Source organism: Cyprinodon tularosa, unplaced genomic scaffold, assembly GCF_016077235.1.
Source record: "Cyprinodon tularosa strain WSP-4 unplaced genomic scaffold, ASM1607723v1 ctg632, whole genome shotgun sequence".
NCBI lineage: Eukaryota > Metazoa > Chordata > Actinopteri > Cyprinodontiformes > Cyprinodontidae > Cyprinodon > Cyprinodon tularosa.
The window spans coordinates 363,554-379,564 of NW_024039377.1; the positions used below are offsets into that span (position 1 = coordinate 363,554).

The following is a 16,011-nucleotide window of genomic DNA, read 5'->3' on the forward strand; positions in this document are numbered from 1 at the left end:
TTCTGACGCTGTCTGTGGTTCAAGAGTGGCTTGACACAAGGAATGCGACAGCAGAAACCCATGTCTTTCATACGTCTGTGTGTGGTGGTTCTTGAAGCACTCACTCCAGCTGCAGTCCACTCTTTGTGAATCTCCCCCACATTTTTGAATGGGTTTTGTTTCACAATCCTCTCCAGGGTGCGGTTATCTCTCTTGCTTGTACACTTTTTTCGACCACATCTTTTCCTTCCCTTCGCCTCTCTATTAATGTGCTTGGACACTGAGCTCTGTGAACAGCCAGCCTCTTTAGCGATGACCTTTTGTGTCTTGCCCTCCTTGTGCAAGGTGTCGATGGTCGTCTTTTGGACAACTGTCAAGTCAGCAGTCTTCCCCATGATTGTGTAGCCTATAGAACTAGACTGAAAGACCATTTAAAGGCTTTTGCAGGTGGTTTGAGTTAATTAGCTGATTAGAGTGTGGCACCAGGGGCCATCAATTTTGAACCTTTTCACAATATTCTAATTTTCTGATATGATGAATTTGAGATTTTCATTTGTTGTCATTTGTAATCATCAAAATTAAACAAAATAAACATCTGAAATATATGAGTTTGTATGTAATGTATGAATATAATATACAAGTTTCACTTTTTAAATGGAATTACTGAAATCAATCTACTTTTTCATGATATTCTAATTTTATGACCAGCACCTGTAAATTCTCCCTTTATCTTTAAATTGACCCCAAATGATCATAGGCAGTCACAGGCACATTTCCTGTCCAGGGACAAAGAGAGAAAAACACACAGACAAACAGCAACAACTCATTCATTAATAAAGCTCTTTTTTCTGAAAAGAAAACAATTAAAATATCATCTGAGAGACTATTATTAACACATAAGGAAAAAAAATGTCTTTAATCTAACAGAGCCCAAATGAAGTTGAAATATTTCCAGCAATCTAGGTGCATATAGAATAATGTTTTTAACATGAATTTCCATGAACTGTCCCGTCTGGAGTAATGACATATTGAAAAATGCATCAGTTTAATTCTTCTATTTTCATCTTGCTGTCATATACTAACCTGACTGTACATAAGTCACCAATACATAATGTGATCTATTACAGCAGTGGTTGAAAATGCTATTTTTGAAAAATAGACTTTATAAATCTCCAATTGCCGTCAGTTTAACAGTGCACTGTGATGCATCATGAGACCGGAGCAATTGTAATAAACTAGAATGTTTAAAAAAAAAATGCTCTCTGTATCATCCATACATGATTTATTCAGACCCTTAAGTTTGTCCCCGCTTCGCTTTGTCAGTCACAGACGAAAACACACATTCACATTTCGGCAATGAACTCTTACATACATGAAACTGTCCTCTTATCCTGCACAGTAAATTAATCTGAACTGAGCCCTGTGACTTTGTCTTGAAAATAAATGTGTTACATGATGTCTCCCTAGTATGTCATCAAGAAATGGTATTGCAATGTTTTCCCAAAACATTTCCAGTAAGAATAACAAAATAAAGCACTGTTATTGTTATCTTTATCTTGCCATCATTAAGCAAACTTCTACAGGTAATTACAACTGATGAGCGAAAACAAAAAAAATGTGGTAGAGAGGCGACGGATTGGGTAACAGCACTTTTGTGGCAACGTGCAAGGAAAGAAACGGCAAACAGATTATGCAAACATACAGAAGAGGGAGAGCAAATTGGATTCTTTCCCCAAGAAAGCAAAAAAGCAATCAAAATATGTACACTGCATTAAAATGTTATATTCTAGAAACGTGCATTGTTTGCCTTGAGCGTGAACATGATCCTTGCTACACTTACATACGAACCCTGTAGCACTAAAATTCTCTGCATATTTAACTGACCTGCTGTGAAAATCAGGAAATTTATGAACAAAGTGCTGCAGGAAATATGTGTTTCTGCTTCTGCGTACATTTCTGCTATCACATGGGCTGGCGTAAAACTAATTACTCTTTCCCACTCTGTGTCAGCTGAGGCTATCCAGTCATGTGAGCACATTGTTTTAAATTGGACTTCATGTTAATGCTACACGTGAGTGGGGGGGGGGAGTTGGAAGTGGTGGGAGCAAGGGGAGTGGTGGGTGTATGGAATGGAAGACAGGATGCATTGCTCCCCTCAGTAGAAGAAAATTGTCTGTGGGAATATTGTGACAAGTTTTATTGCAGATTAAAGATAAACTGATGGAGAGTGCTGATGGCATGAGCTCACATCCCCCACAGAGAGAGATTATATGTGATAACACCGCAAAGCCTAATGCATTGACAGGTCTAATGGGTCATGACGTTCAGATTATCCATTCTAAAAATAGATTTTTTAAATATCTAGTTTGTGTCATTTGCTTTTGGAAACAGAATTTGATTATTTCAATTAGTTCCCTACTAATAAATTCTAATATAAAATTAAATAAATTAAACCTACACATTTTAAGTGGTGATCAAATGTGCAAAAAGGGGCTGCCATAACGCTCCTTTCCCCTTCTTCCCATCAAGTCAAAATCTATAGTACCATTAGCAGTATAGGCCTTTAATGTCTAAGGTGAAAATATTATTTCAGGAAACTTAAACACTAGAAAAAAACATATTAGCAAAAGACGAACTCTAACAGTGGCGTAGAATATGGGCAAATTAAAGAGAAGAACAGAAACACGGCTGATTACTAGTGGGTGGTGTTTAAAACCAAAGAAAGTCTATTGAGTGATTTTGTTATGATCTCTTTTATTTGCTTACTAATGGGAAAGTAGCCAACCCCCAACATTTCCTCCATCCATTTTAAAACTCTCCAGTCCCCCATGTCCCAATCTCAGTCCCAGTAAGAAGAGTTTCATATCAAATATCGTTGGAGCAGCAGGATGACCAGTGGAAGCAAGAGGATGCTGATTGAAGGGAGGCTTTGTGACACTGAACTTCTCACTTCCTTGTTCCTTGGTGGGTAGGCATAGACTATGGGTCTTTCCGTCACTGGGACAATAAGGCGTGGCCCCCGGGAGCACAGTTCATCTGCACACAAGCCACTTCCTGATCCGCTCACATCATCACCTACAACACAAGCATAGATTGGTGTCTCTGTGTTTATCATGTGTTTGGTATTTAAAGTTTATAGATCTTTAAATTAACTTCCCTCTTCTAAAACTTCAGAAAACAGAGAAGACATCTTGCAATACATTTTCTGAGCAATGCAATAACCCAGCCAGGTGTGAAATACAGATAGGCATCTGAGTTTTAAAATGCTTTCAGACTTTCTCTTGTGAGTGAGGACAGGTTGTGCATAAGATATATGTATAAGCCTGTGAGTTGAAGAAATGTGTTGAAAAAAGTTGGCAGGGGCTTTGTATGGATCGCCTCCAATAATACATATTTTAAAATTTTTATGATCCATTCTGGTCAGAGGGGAAGCGCCACAAAGCTAAGCTAAGTGTTCAGTATGGTGTTGGTAAGGTAGAATCGCCATAACGTCACACTTCTGAAATATATGTGTATATAACTGTTGCTGCTGTTGCAAATAGATAAATAAAAAAGTACAGTAAAAACAATTATCCTGTTATAACATTAATTATTCAAATGTCTGAGAATCAGTTTTTTGATTTAACCACATTTGACCATGTATCTTTGTTAAAAAGATAACTGTTAGGTTAAAGGAATTTCAAGCTGAAAGTACACTTTCTCTTAAAAAAGATAGTGGTAAAGAATCTCTCATATTGCTGTGTAATGTTATTTATTTTACAACATGCTATCAGATTAACATCAAGGTATAATTTCCTTCTAAATTTATTTTCTTTTCAAAATATTACTAACATGATTACCTATCACACACAAATTTCTAATTCCATCTTAAGGAAGACATTCAGATTTATGAAAACCATTTTAATAATCAAGTCCCAATATATGAATTTTTCAAGACCTCCAAAAAATTTCAAGTAGAGCCTGAGTGGTAAAACATCAAAACAGACCCATTTTATGGTATGAACAAAAACAATCTTTTTCAGTTTACTCACTGTTATCCTGAAAGTCTACATCCCGGCCATTGAGAGCATTCTTCAGTTTGTTGGTCATGATCTTAAGCTGCATTATTTGCTGCCGTATTTTCATGTCTGGCTTTGTGATGTCAATTTCCACTTCAGGGTTGTTGATCTGATTAGCTAGGCCATCACCAATCACCTCAGGCAGATACCTGGAGATTATAAACATAAAAAAAAAATAATAATAATTGTATTTTATGAGTAGATGCAAAATATTTTTTACAGTTATACATTTACGTGCAGGGAAGATGGTGGCTGATCCCTCGCACCCCAGTCACAAACTATTTCAGTCACTACCCTCTGGCAGGAGGCTGCGGTCCATCAGGACCAGAACCTCCCGTCACAAAAACAGTTTTTTCCCATCTGCTATCGGCCTTATCAACAAGGCCAAGACCCGCCCGTGACACTGAACAATGTTTCTCTCCCCCATTCAGGATTACTGCGTTATATTAACACACAGTCTACTGTTTGTATATAGCTTCTGTGTATATATATATATATATATATATATATATATATATATATATATATATATATATATATATATATATATATATATATATATATATATATATATATATATATATATATATATATATATATTTATATATATTCTATATTATTTTGCTATTTTGTTTTGTTTTGTTTTTTGTCTGCACCAACAACACCAAGTCAAATTCCTTGTAAGTGCAAACCTACTTGGCAATAAACTTGATTCTGATTCTGATTACAGTTTTTTGTTTTTTCAAAGACTGAAGTTGCTGTGAAAGAAAAGTGGGTTATAATTTTGTTGCAAAAAGTGGTGGGATTTTATTTCAGCGACCTGAGTTTTCGTGAATCATTTCCATTGTTAAGATCATACAAAACCCTTAAACATAAAGGAAACTCAGCAGTTTTATTGAATGACTTACAGCCTGTTATACAGACAAAAAAACTATTCAACTAGAAACCATTCGTAAAGCATTTAGTGAATAGTAAAATGTTATTTTTTTCAGGGATGGATTTTAAAAACAAATTTAAAACAAATTTCTACTCTATTTTGCACAATATATATTTATTTATTTTTGCACTGCTCTGAGCCTTCCACATCAATGTCTTTTGCACCATGTCTCTCCTACACTAGTTACTGCACTTTATAAATAGCTGCTCATTCACTGTCGAAAAGCTGTATGTATCGAAATTTCGTTTTGTTTACAGTACACTGTGTATACGAAATGACAATACAGTTCGTCTAAGTCTAAGTCTATTTTTTTTTTTGTTTACCTTGTCATGAAATGCGTTAGGCAGAGCCCTTGGGGCTCTTATGTTATGGACCGATTCGATCACAAAAAAATAAGCATAGTGGCCTTACTTTCAGTGTAGACAACTCTGAGCCTGGCAGCCCACTATGCTGCAATACATGTCACAAACTGAGATAAACCTTCAGTATGTGTTGATTTATAAAACAAAAATGGTGACACCTTATCTATCATCATTCCTGATAATAGGGCCTACTAAGTCTCCAATTTTAGGATTTTTTTTTTTTACATTTCTACTGTTCCATGGGTCAGGACATTAAAGCATTCTACTGTTTTTTTCACATTGCCAGAAAAAATGTCACAAAGATTTAATGTTTTTGTATTTCTGTACAAAATTGGAAAATATAAATAAATAAAACAAAAATAAATTTGGTGATGTTGCCTTTGTTTGACCTAAACATGTGGCCTCAGAAATGTATGTGATACTTCAAGTCCCCTTTTACATTTTTAATCCCTTATATGGATGCCTAAAACCAGCAATGGTTAAAATTTAGTTAAGCAGTACAAATAAATAGCATAAAATAAACCTGTATGAAATTAGCCTTCATCCTTGAAATTATTTTTGTTTTTTGATGCGCTGTGTTTATTTTAAGTGCACACCTTTTTTTTTTTTTTATCCTTACCTGGCACGACTCATGCCATTCCAACACTTGTCCTCAGCCCCTGTGCCACTGGCAACTCTGTCACTGCAAAGAAGCTTTGGTAGAGAAATCCAATATGGTCGCATTTCTCTCAGCTTTATGTTGATGTCAGTCACCTGAGGCAGATTTAACATGTATTAAAAATGATAAAGAAATGAGCAAAAGTGTGCATTTTTTTGACTGATTTTCATATCCAGTATAATAAATTCGGAAAATCTCAAAGTTACATGTTTTAAGGCAGGAGTGTATGCTTGATTTTTTTCTTCTTTCTTTCGGGGGTGAGGTAAATGAATTGATTCAGGTGGGAAAATACTAACCGAATTTGCCAATTTGTTGTTGCTATCTCCCAAACTGTCGGTCACAGCGCTTTTTCTGGTTGTGATGTCATCAAATCCTGAGCCAGTGGCTCCTCCTTTGCTGAGACTGCCACATGCCTGGAACAGCTGGTGAAAGGAGAAGAAGAAGGTGGGGGAAAACACCAGAAGGACAAGTTAATGGGTTAATTAAAGGGTGACACAATTGAGTTTTCTTAGTAATGTGTGAAACATTTTTGAATCAACAGTGTTTCTTGGTATAAAGAGAAAAATGATTTTCTTTGGAAACCAAGCGGGACACATGGTGCAACAAGTTATTTGCATGACCCGAGTCAACCAGTGCATTTCATACATATGGCGATTCACAGCTCCTTCAGTCTTACTTTGTCCTCATGGACTACACACGTTAGAAACAATGCATGGGGAATATTTAGGAATGAGCAGCGAGGATTAAATGTTTGTGGCCATATCTTTAGTGAAACTATATTCTCAATTATTTTCAATACTAAATTAGTAATGCTGTACATAGTTGTTGGGATAAAACTAAGAATGTGAATGTTTTTTGACTTTAAACTAGTGATTTTATCAAGAAATTGGAATCAAAGGCTAACACTGTGTTTAGCATATTGACAAAAGTGAGGGACATTCCACCAGTCACAGCTCACTTTAGGCCAGATTGGCCCTTTAGAAAAACAGCAAAGAGGACGCTTTGTTTTTCCTCTAGCCGAACATATCCACCTTCACTAAACAACTTACTGTTGTTATTTGCTACAGAAAGCCATAGGTGTTTATGAATAAAAGCTGTCTGCAAGCTGCATTGTGACTCATAACTCACTCCCTTTTATTATATTCTAGATATAAGAAGCAGTGCAACAGCATAAATGTGGTGAGAACCTCTGAGTGCATTTCATAAAGAAAAAATACAGAAAGACAAACATAAAGTTTACTTTAGCTAATTTAAAATATATCAGACATTGAGACTCTTTTTCAGAGATGTTATTTTTAACGTCTTTTACAAGCCCGTTTAAGCCTTGAAAAACTTTATAAGTGAATATGTCAACAGGAACACACAAGTCTGCTTCTGCAAATATGAATTACTGGATGACTCATGAGACAGCAGAAAATGTGGTCATGTGGGGGAATTTAGAGACGCTTTGGTGAAGGACTTTCTGTTGGCCTTAATAAAGTTGTTGAATATTAACATTTCAGAAATACTCTTCCTTGCCTTTTATATTTCAGAGTGGGAGATAGTAATCCTTTTTGAGAATGTTGTCAGTTGGTCAAAGGGGCATATTTAGCAATTATCTAATTGGTTACTAAAAAAACAGATTTAGAAGCTGAGTCCATCACCATGGCATAGGTCATTGTAAGGAATCAGAGATTTTAAAGAGGAGAGTGGAATTTTCACTGAAATGCCGTATTTTCACAACCATAAGGCGCACCGTACTAAAAGGCGCAGTCTCAGTTATGTGTGCCATTACTGTATTTAACACACACATAAGGCGCACCGGATTATAGGGCGCGGGTTTTATATACAGGTACATGTCCTCTACTACGTTTACATACCTCAACTGCATATTTAAAAATAGAGCGGGAGCAAAACTGAGTATGTTTGTGCTTTATTCATGTATTTATTACAAAGTATTAATCAAACCTGGGAGCTGGCCATGAGACAGACACATCGCTGATGACACAGAGCGCTGTGATCACTCCTCTGAAACAGTTTATTGACGCATAAATAAACTTAAAATGCAGAAATCTGCCGGCAGAATATGTTGAACCGCGAGGAGGCGACCCGGCCAGAGGCTGCTGTTGAATGGGATTCCTACTGACAGTGCACCGCTGGTATGTGGGGGTCTGAGCGGCTCTGACAGAACTAATATTAGAAGGCAGGATGGTAATCTGGATGAACTGACTGCAATTATTAAGTTTTCAGGTGGACTTTCTCACTTAAATACATATTAAAGCTAGTTTATTCCCACTGATCACAGCAAATATAGCCGCAAGGCAAAGAAAGGATAGAGTAGCTTCGCCAAACGCGCGTCAGGCACACTTTTGCACCGCGCAGCCAGAGCAGCAAAGCTGCTTCAGCCGCGCGTCAGAACTAACTGGTACAGGAAGCAAAAATGAAGCAGGAGACGCGTGAACGTAGCATTACTTTGAACGGCCGGTTCATACCGATGTTGAGCGGTTGAAGTTCCTTTGTCAGACCTCCTGGAATAACAGCAAGCACAGGGTTCATTTGTTTCACCATGTTTTTCACATCGGCTGTGAGGTGGGCACGCATGGAGTCACAGATTAACAGCGATGATGATGCGTGGAAAAAACTACCTGGTCTCCCTACATACACCTCCCTCAGCCACTCTTTCATCACCTCCTCAATGAGGAGATGAGGAGTTCTGCATAAAGCACATACCTGTTCTTTTATACACAATCCACGCCCACACTTCCCCCTTTAACGTTCTCATGGTGGTCTCAACAACGTCCGCAGTAACAACACACATAGGGCGCGCCGCACATTTTGAGGGAAAAAAAAGAAGTTTATATGTGCCTTATAGTCGTGAAAATACAGTACTATAGTGGTATCATGCTTTGGCATGCCTTTCTAAATTCACCCAGAGGAATAGAAGTCCACACCTCCAGGATGTTAGACAGGGATGTAGTCACAATTTGTATGAATGTGAATGCAAGGAATGTTCAATCTGTTGATTATATAATCTATTAAAAACCTTAGTGTTATGGTTGATAAGGACCTGACATTTCAATCCCATTTCAAAGAGGTTTCCAGAATTTACAATTTTCTTTCATTTGCAAAAACTCTGAAATATCCTGTCCAGAGGTGATGCTGAGAAACTAGTACATGCATTTGTTATTTTTGTTAAAACTCTTGACTGTTGCCACAAGCATGCGTGGTGTGAGGATTGCATTCGAGTCAATGAGTCGGTGCAATCAATTGGTTTTCCTTAGATAGAAAACTTTGAACCATTCTGGCTACATGATCTGATTATGGCAGTGCAGTAGTTGTCCTGGCCATTGAACTCTTAATAAGATTTTCCTCAAGGAAAATCTAAGAGGCTCATGAGACTTTTGTTTTACAGTCTACTTTTGTGTGTGCGCGTGAACCATTTTTCTTACTTTGCCAGCAAAATGAGGTCTGGCCATTGTAAAATGTGGACATTTCATTGGTCCTCATAAGCTATTTTCTGGAAAACATAGCACGTTGTGGGGACTGAGTGCCCCTTGCGGGTCCAGGACTCCATAAGGGGAAGTGCCGTTTTAGAGTCAGGGGTCATGTTTGAGGTTTATGTGGATTTTAGGCTGGGATTATGGGTAGGTATGAAGCCAAAATTGTTAAAAATAGGGTTACTTGTCTATGCTACCTATTTAAGACCTTTTTTTTTTATATATTTACTAACCTTTTAAGGACCAATAGACCTTACAGTGACCAAAGGCTATGCCTAATATTGTGGACCTCCATTAAGATTGTTAGGGAATCAGTTTACAGTTACAGTATGGTGTGAATTAACTTTAGTTTAAGGTTAGTGTTAGTAATATACTGGTAATGGTTAAGGTAAAACAGTCATAGTAGTAGCGATAGAAGGTAGGAGTAAAACTTTCAAGTGGACTATTTTTACACTTCAATTTTTTGTATATTAACAATAAACTGGCAACAAAATTGCTGTAGTTAATTACTCACATCAATATACAAACATTAAAGATGATGAATACAGAATTCATGATCTTTTCAGAACACAAATTTGTGTTTTACAGGGTAAATATATACTTATGTTAATTTGTAAGTCATCTAGGAGTCTTAAGTGTAATCAGAAATAAATAAAAACTAAATATATTAAATGTAGGTATTAGGTCATATAAATATTAATACTTTGGAGAGCAATTATTGATGTAAGCATAGTGAACATGCAGAGAAGAAATGACAATAGATAAGATATTCCAGAACTCAAAGCTGACACTATGGATGTGTAAATATATGCATATATATATTTATTCATATTCATTGAAAATAGGAATGTTGTGCTTGTTCACCTCTCCTTGCAAACTGTTCCCTTCCTGAGCACCTCCTCAAAAATTTTCCTATAAAGCAACTGATCAAATGAAGGTAATACTAGGGCCAAACTTACAACTTGCTGGTTTAAAGCTGTGTCATAAAAAGATACATCAGCCAGCTCATTGTTTTAGCTGATATTTACAGTGTTTCTTTGTATTAGTATTGGCTGATACTCCCATATGTTTGCCGATTCATTTATGCATTAAGCTGCCTTAATGCAACAATGCGATCTCATACCTTGAGTCACTTAAGGTGCATGCATTGCCGTTCCCTATATTTGATATCCATTTTTAGTGTTTTTTTTCGATTTGTTAGTAGAAGTTTCTTTCATTTTTAATCAAGACTTGTGTCACATTTGATATCCTTGTATAACTTTTATCATGCAAATAGACAAAAAGAAAGAAATACTGGCCTGAAAAAAGCACCCCGAAAAATCTGCTGCATATATCAGGGATCAGCCAGACTCATGTAAAAATTATCGGTAATAGTATTGAATTTAAAAAGCCTGTATCGATGTGTAGTATGTGTAAACCAAAGCAGGATCTAACCTTGCTGTTGATGCTTGCCATATTATCCTCCATGGTAAATAGGGCTTCTGATATTTGATTTGGGAGGGAAAGAATCACGCTATCCATATCATCCAAGCGATGCTCTCCCACCTCAATCATTGTATCTGTAAGCATAAAAGAAGAACCAATAGAAGACCAATTATTTTTCTGGTACAACACTTTGGGCACCTGTTCTGCACCTTTTATTTATAAAATGTAAGACTGAAACCCAAAGCAAACATGATAAGTTATATAAGTTCGCTAAAAGAAGGATGTATACACTACTATTACATTTTTTTAGGATAAGTCTATAGCTCTTGATAAAAAAAAAAAAAAAAACAGTTTGGTATTTTACCATATTTAAAATTAAACCATAGCACAAATAGGATATTCTTTAAAAAAATAAATGACGGAATAAATTAAATAAAGGGGCTTAAAAGTGCATATCCACTGCAACCACATTAATGCACAGCAAACACAATAATAACAACTAAAACTAGCAGACACAAAAAACTAACAAACAACATATTTAGACTTAACACACAAAATGAGAAAAAGAAATCCTGCAATGAGAATTGCTGAAATCACATGCAAGTGCAAACATAGTGCAAATATATGAACACATAAAACTCACTGCAAACACATAAATGTGCTAACACACAAAACACATTTAAGCGGAAAATGTTGCAAGCAGAATCACCAACTGCAAATTAAGAAAAAGCTGCAAACAGAAGTTATTCAGACCATTAGTATCCGATTATAACCAACCATATAGAAATATGTCAAGTTATTATGGGGTACAGGTTAATAATATCCAAAGTTCAGTGTTTCAGAACATTTCATTATAACATAAGATCAATGCAAAGAATATATAAACTGATGTCAGGTTTCTTAAAAGTATTTTCATTTGTCTGGACTCAGTACTAGACTGGATTATTCATTGCATTAATTACTACATCAATGCAGCATTGCATGAAGGGGATCATCATCTGCTGAGGTTTAATAAAAGCCTAGACTGGTTGATTGTGGCATTGGTTCATTTTAATACTTAACACATCTTCCTCTTGATAATACTTCATATAGCGTCTATAGGGTTTAGCTCAGGCCAATTTGCAGGGAAATCAACCACAGTAATACCATAGACATTGAACAAGATTTTGGTAGCTGTGCTGGTCTGGGCAGCTGCCAATTTCTGCTGTGAAATGAAACCAGCATCTCCATTATGTTCGTATGCAGAAGGAAATGTGAAGTACTCTGAAAACATCCTTGGAAGTGGCAGTATTAATTGTAGATTTTAAAAAATCCACAGTTGACCAACAATTCACTGGAAAAAAAAATCAAAATCTAGATAAGCCATTTTTTCTTAAAATAAGTGGATTTGTTCTTGAATTGAGGGGGTGGGACACCTTGCCAATGGAACAAGATAATTTACATTTAAAATAAGAAAAAAAATTGCATTGTTTTATTTCAAGTGCTAGTTATCTAATTGTCTTACTATAGGAGAAAAAAAAAAACTTTACATACATTACATTGTCAAATCATCTTATTTACCCATGCAAATTAAGGCTAAATATACTTAATTTAAGAACTGTTGACTTATTTCTAGCTTGCAGTGAAGACATGGAGCACTGAATTCTCTCTGACTGTGGAAACTGGGACTTCCTCCTGACTCTAGACCCCGAGACCTTGATTTGCAGATGAATTGTAAACTCAAGTATTTCACCACATGACATACCTACTATGTAATGATTTGCAGTCATTTAGAAAACTTTAAAGTAACAGCATCTTAAATGGAGGCAGGCTGAGGTGACAGGCTTCTGTCTCGGATTTCTTTTTGAGAATCAGTGAACCAAAATATTGTTGTTATTCTTTAGTTTTACTGTCAAGCACCTTAAAATTCCCAAACCAATTTGTTTGCTAATTTTATTTTCTTTTTTTGCCCCAGACATCCCAGAATTGCAATTGACTCACATCGGAGCTGTAAGCTGTATTTCAATTTAATTTCTAAATACATTATTATTCCCAAAAGTGATATTCATTCATTCATTTCAATAATTCAACACATTCAAATCATTGCCCCTTAAAAGACAGCATGGATGTTGTTAGAGATGCACGGATTCATATGTTCCCATTCAATCCGTTACCAATAAATGGGTTGAAGTTACCCGATACTGATCCAACACTATCGTTGAAAGGTATTATGCTTGCTATTACATTTTTAAAAAAGGATAACAGATTAATACAGGTATAAATAATCACTAGCTGCTGTGTGCTTTCGTGTGATGATGTAATCAGTGTTGCAATCGTAAAACTGTAATCGCTAGTTCGCTGTAACTATATTACTGTGTATGATATTAATTGAAATGACTGGATTGGAAAGCATCCACCCAACATTCAATGCAGCTTATTAATTAATATGGGAGCAGATATCTGATTTGAGTATCGGATCAGTGCATCTCCAGATTTAGTTCAAGTTAATACATCTCTAAGCATAATCCATCTGTATGTACATGCCTGGTATGAATACATGTAATGTTAGACAGCTGGCACTGTGTGCATGAAGACGTACCTGCTAGATGTGACCATTCTGTGTGGAGGTCAGCCTGGTTGGCGAAGCAGCCCTTCATGACATTGGTGCAATAGTTTGCACAGGGCTTAGCAGTGGGCATACCTCGACAGTGTGGACAGTAAGTCATCCTCATAATGGCTTTAAAGCACTTAGGGTTCAGTGGTACCTGTAGTAAAGCACAGGAGAAAAATAAACAGTGGTGCCGCGAAAAACACAAAACAAAGCAATGTTCGGTCTAGCAGGTTTCTTTCCCTAAAAAAAACTGATATCATAAGATGATTACTTCAGACATCTATTTGAAAATCATATATTGTCCTAGAGAAATGAATCTAAAAAAAAATAATAGCGGCTGGCTAGCTCAAGTGGTAAGTCACCAGTCCTGCAAACAAAAGCCTGGATTTGTCTGGGTTCGCCTGGGGGGAATGAGCTGCCAGTGTGGGTCCTTAGACAAGACCCTTCATGCTAATTCCTGCATTGGGAGATCCCTGAGCAAGACCCTTAACCCCGCACTGCTCCCGTGTGCCGTACAATGGCAACCCACTGCTCCCCTAGGGGATGGGAGAGTTAATTTTGTTGCTCTATATTTGTGACAGTGTAATGACAACAAAATGCTGGAAAAAAAAATAAAATAAAAAGTTCTGTTATTTAATTTGGAAAAAGTTTTTCTACTGACCCAGTTATAGCCACCACAGCAGTGGGATTTCACCTCAACTGGTGACCTTTGAGTTTGCACCAGACTTTATTATTGTACTGTTTCCTCAGAAACCACAACTGGGAATATTTATTTTTCTTTTAACATGAGATATAAAGACCTTGACATTGATACAAGTGTTCTCAGTCCCCTACTCTGTCCTTCCTGCCAGTTCAATTTTTCTCCCTATACCACAAGGCTATTCCAATAGGAGAAGAGGCCTTTGTGCGTGAAAACTGAAACTGGGTTAATACCAGTAAGCTCTGTTCACAAGAGAGTACAGCTATGCATACAAAACCTCAAGAAGTATGAAGCGTGTGTGTCTGTGCAAGAGGGAGAAAGGAAAGAGATGGAATGAACCCAGCTACGCATACAAAGCTCTTCTAAGCTGACATCTGGGCCCGCTTGAGACTTTTACTGGAAACTCCTCCTCCAGCAGAAGTCCCAGTTAAAACCACATTTGATCAAACTTTGAAGAGAAATAGGGCAACAGTAGGATACAGGTGGATAATAGCAATCAAAGAAACACATTCTTTGTATGAAGTATAGAATGTGTTTAAGCCAATTTGCCATAAAAGTAACTAGATCAACCCAAAAAAAGAAACACATTGGTGTGTTTTTTTAGAAACTTAATCAAGATCATACAAATAGGACAAAAGTGCGTTAAAAGTCATTTGTGCAAGAGAGAAAACAAAAGGTGCATCAAGGCAGGGTAAAAGAAAACTAATATTACATTAGTCAAATTCTAATTCTTTCTCCTTTTTTCTATTCTTCTTTCATTCATGCTATTGCTCTCATTAGCAAGGGAGGAGTCAGCTGATTGCTCTTTAGTGAGCAGAACAGTCAGAGAGGGTGGTGTACAGCAAAGAGCGGGAAAAAGGCCCAAAAGTAGAGAAATACTGGGATAAAACTTGAGGTCAAATAAGGTTAATGAAATGCCTATTAAAACTGTAAAGGGTCAGTCACTTAAGTAGGAATTTAATTTACATTGGTTTAGCTATATGATTTTAGAGGTAGCTCTTATTTTGAAAATAATACAAAAAAATGTTTTTTAACAATTCCTACTTAAATCTAAATACCATAGTGATGACACTCAAAAATCCAGATAATAATAAAATTATTGTATACACCCCTAAAATTTGATTATTGTGTTGTTGTTTTTAGAGATGGTTAGATCTTTCCTATGATGTGAAGTCCTTTTAAAGAAATACCAGAGAAAGTGCTGGATTTATTTTTTATTTATTTATTTATTTTTGAGGGTGTACAGAGCAAAAAGTTAACTAGTAGCATGTTTACTCCACAAGTAGCTGTGCACTGCTCAGATCACACTTCTCATCCAGAAAAGATAGACAAATATCGTGTAAAACCTGAACAGTGTACAGCTGTAAAATGATATAATGTCAGAACATTCTTTGAATGCAACTACAATGCATTTTCCCTACCCTCAATACTCGGATGAATTTCAGCCTTTTAATTGGTTGAGAGGAATCAAATAGGAGTTCACCCAGGACATAAATTTATACAAGACATTCCCCTGGGTATGAAACTCAGGTAACTGCAGGTAAAACTATTTCAAACTATATTTGGCAAGCTATGGGTTGGTGTGCCAGCTGATTCAATTGAAAGCAAAAGCTAATTGACTTATTAAATCTGTAGAATTGTTGTGTTAACACCATGATGCCATTGCTCTCTGAGTTTTTTTATACTGTCGGAATCTTATGCTTTTCACTAAGTCTAATTTGTACAATTTTTTTTAACTTTCTCTGAGCATTCAAAATCTCTCTTAAGGCTACAAAATAAAGGCAAATTATTGTATATTTCAGAAAATGAAGTACTGCTCCAATGCT

At 36.4% G+C, this 16,011-nt stretch overlaps 1 protein-coding gene across 1 annotated transcript in view; it reads right to left on the reverse strand.

Moving 5' to 3' along the window:
* Positions 1-876: 876 nt before the first annotated feature.
* Positions 877-16,011, reverse strand: part of LOC119798660 (glypican-1-like) — a 96,759-nt gene continuing 81,624 nt past the window's right edge. The window contains exons 6-11 of the mRNA XM_038308217.1: positions 13,474-13,639; positions 10,905-11,029; positions 6,291-6,416; positions 5,956-6,089; positions 4,011-4,186; positions 877-3,054 (exon numbers count right to left, since the gene is read on the reverse strand). Of these exons, the coding sequence (XP_038164145.1) occupies positions 2,840-3,054; positions 4,011-4,186; positions 5,956-6,089; positions 6,291-6,416; positions 10,905-11,029; positions 13,474-13,639 (942 nt within the window). The 3' untranslated portion in view covers positions 877-2,839. The remainder of the gene's footprint in view (positions 3,055-4,010; positions 4,187-5,955; positions 6,090-6,290; positions 6,417-10,904; positions 11,030-13,473; positions 13,640-16,011) is intronic.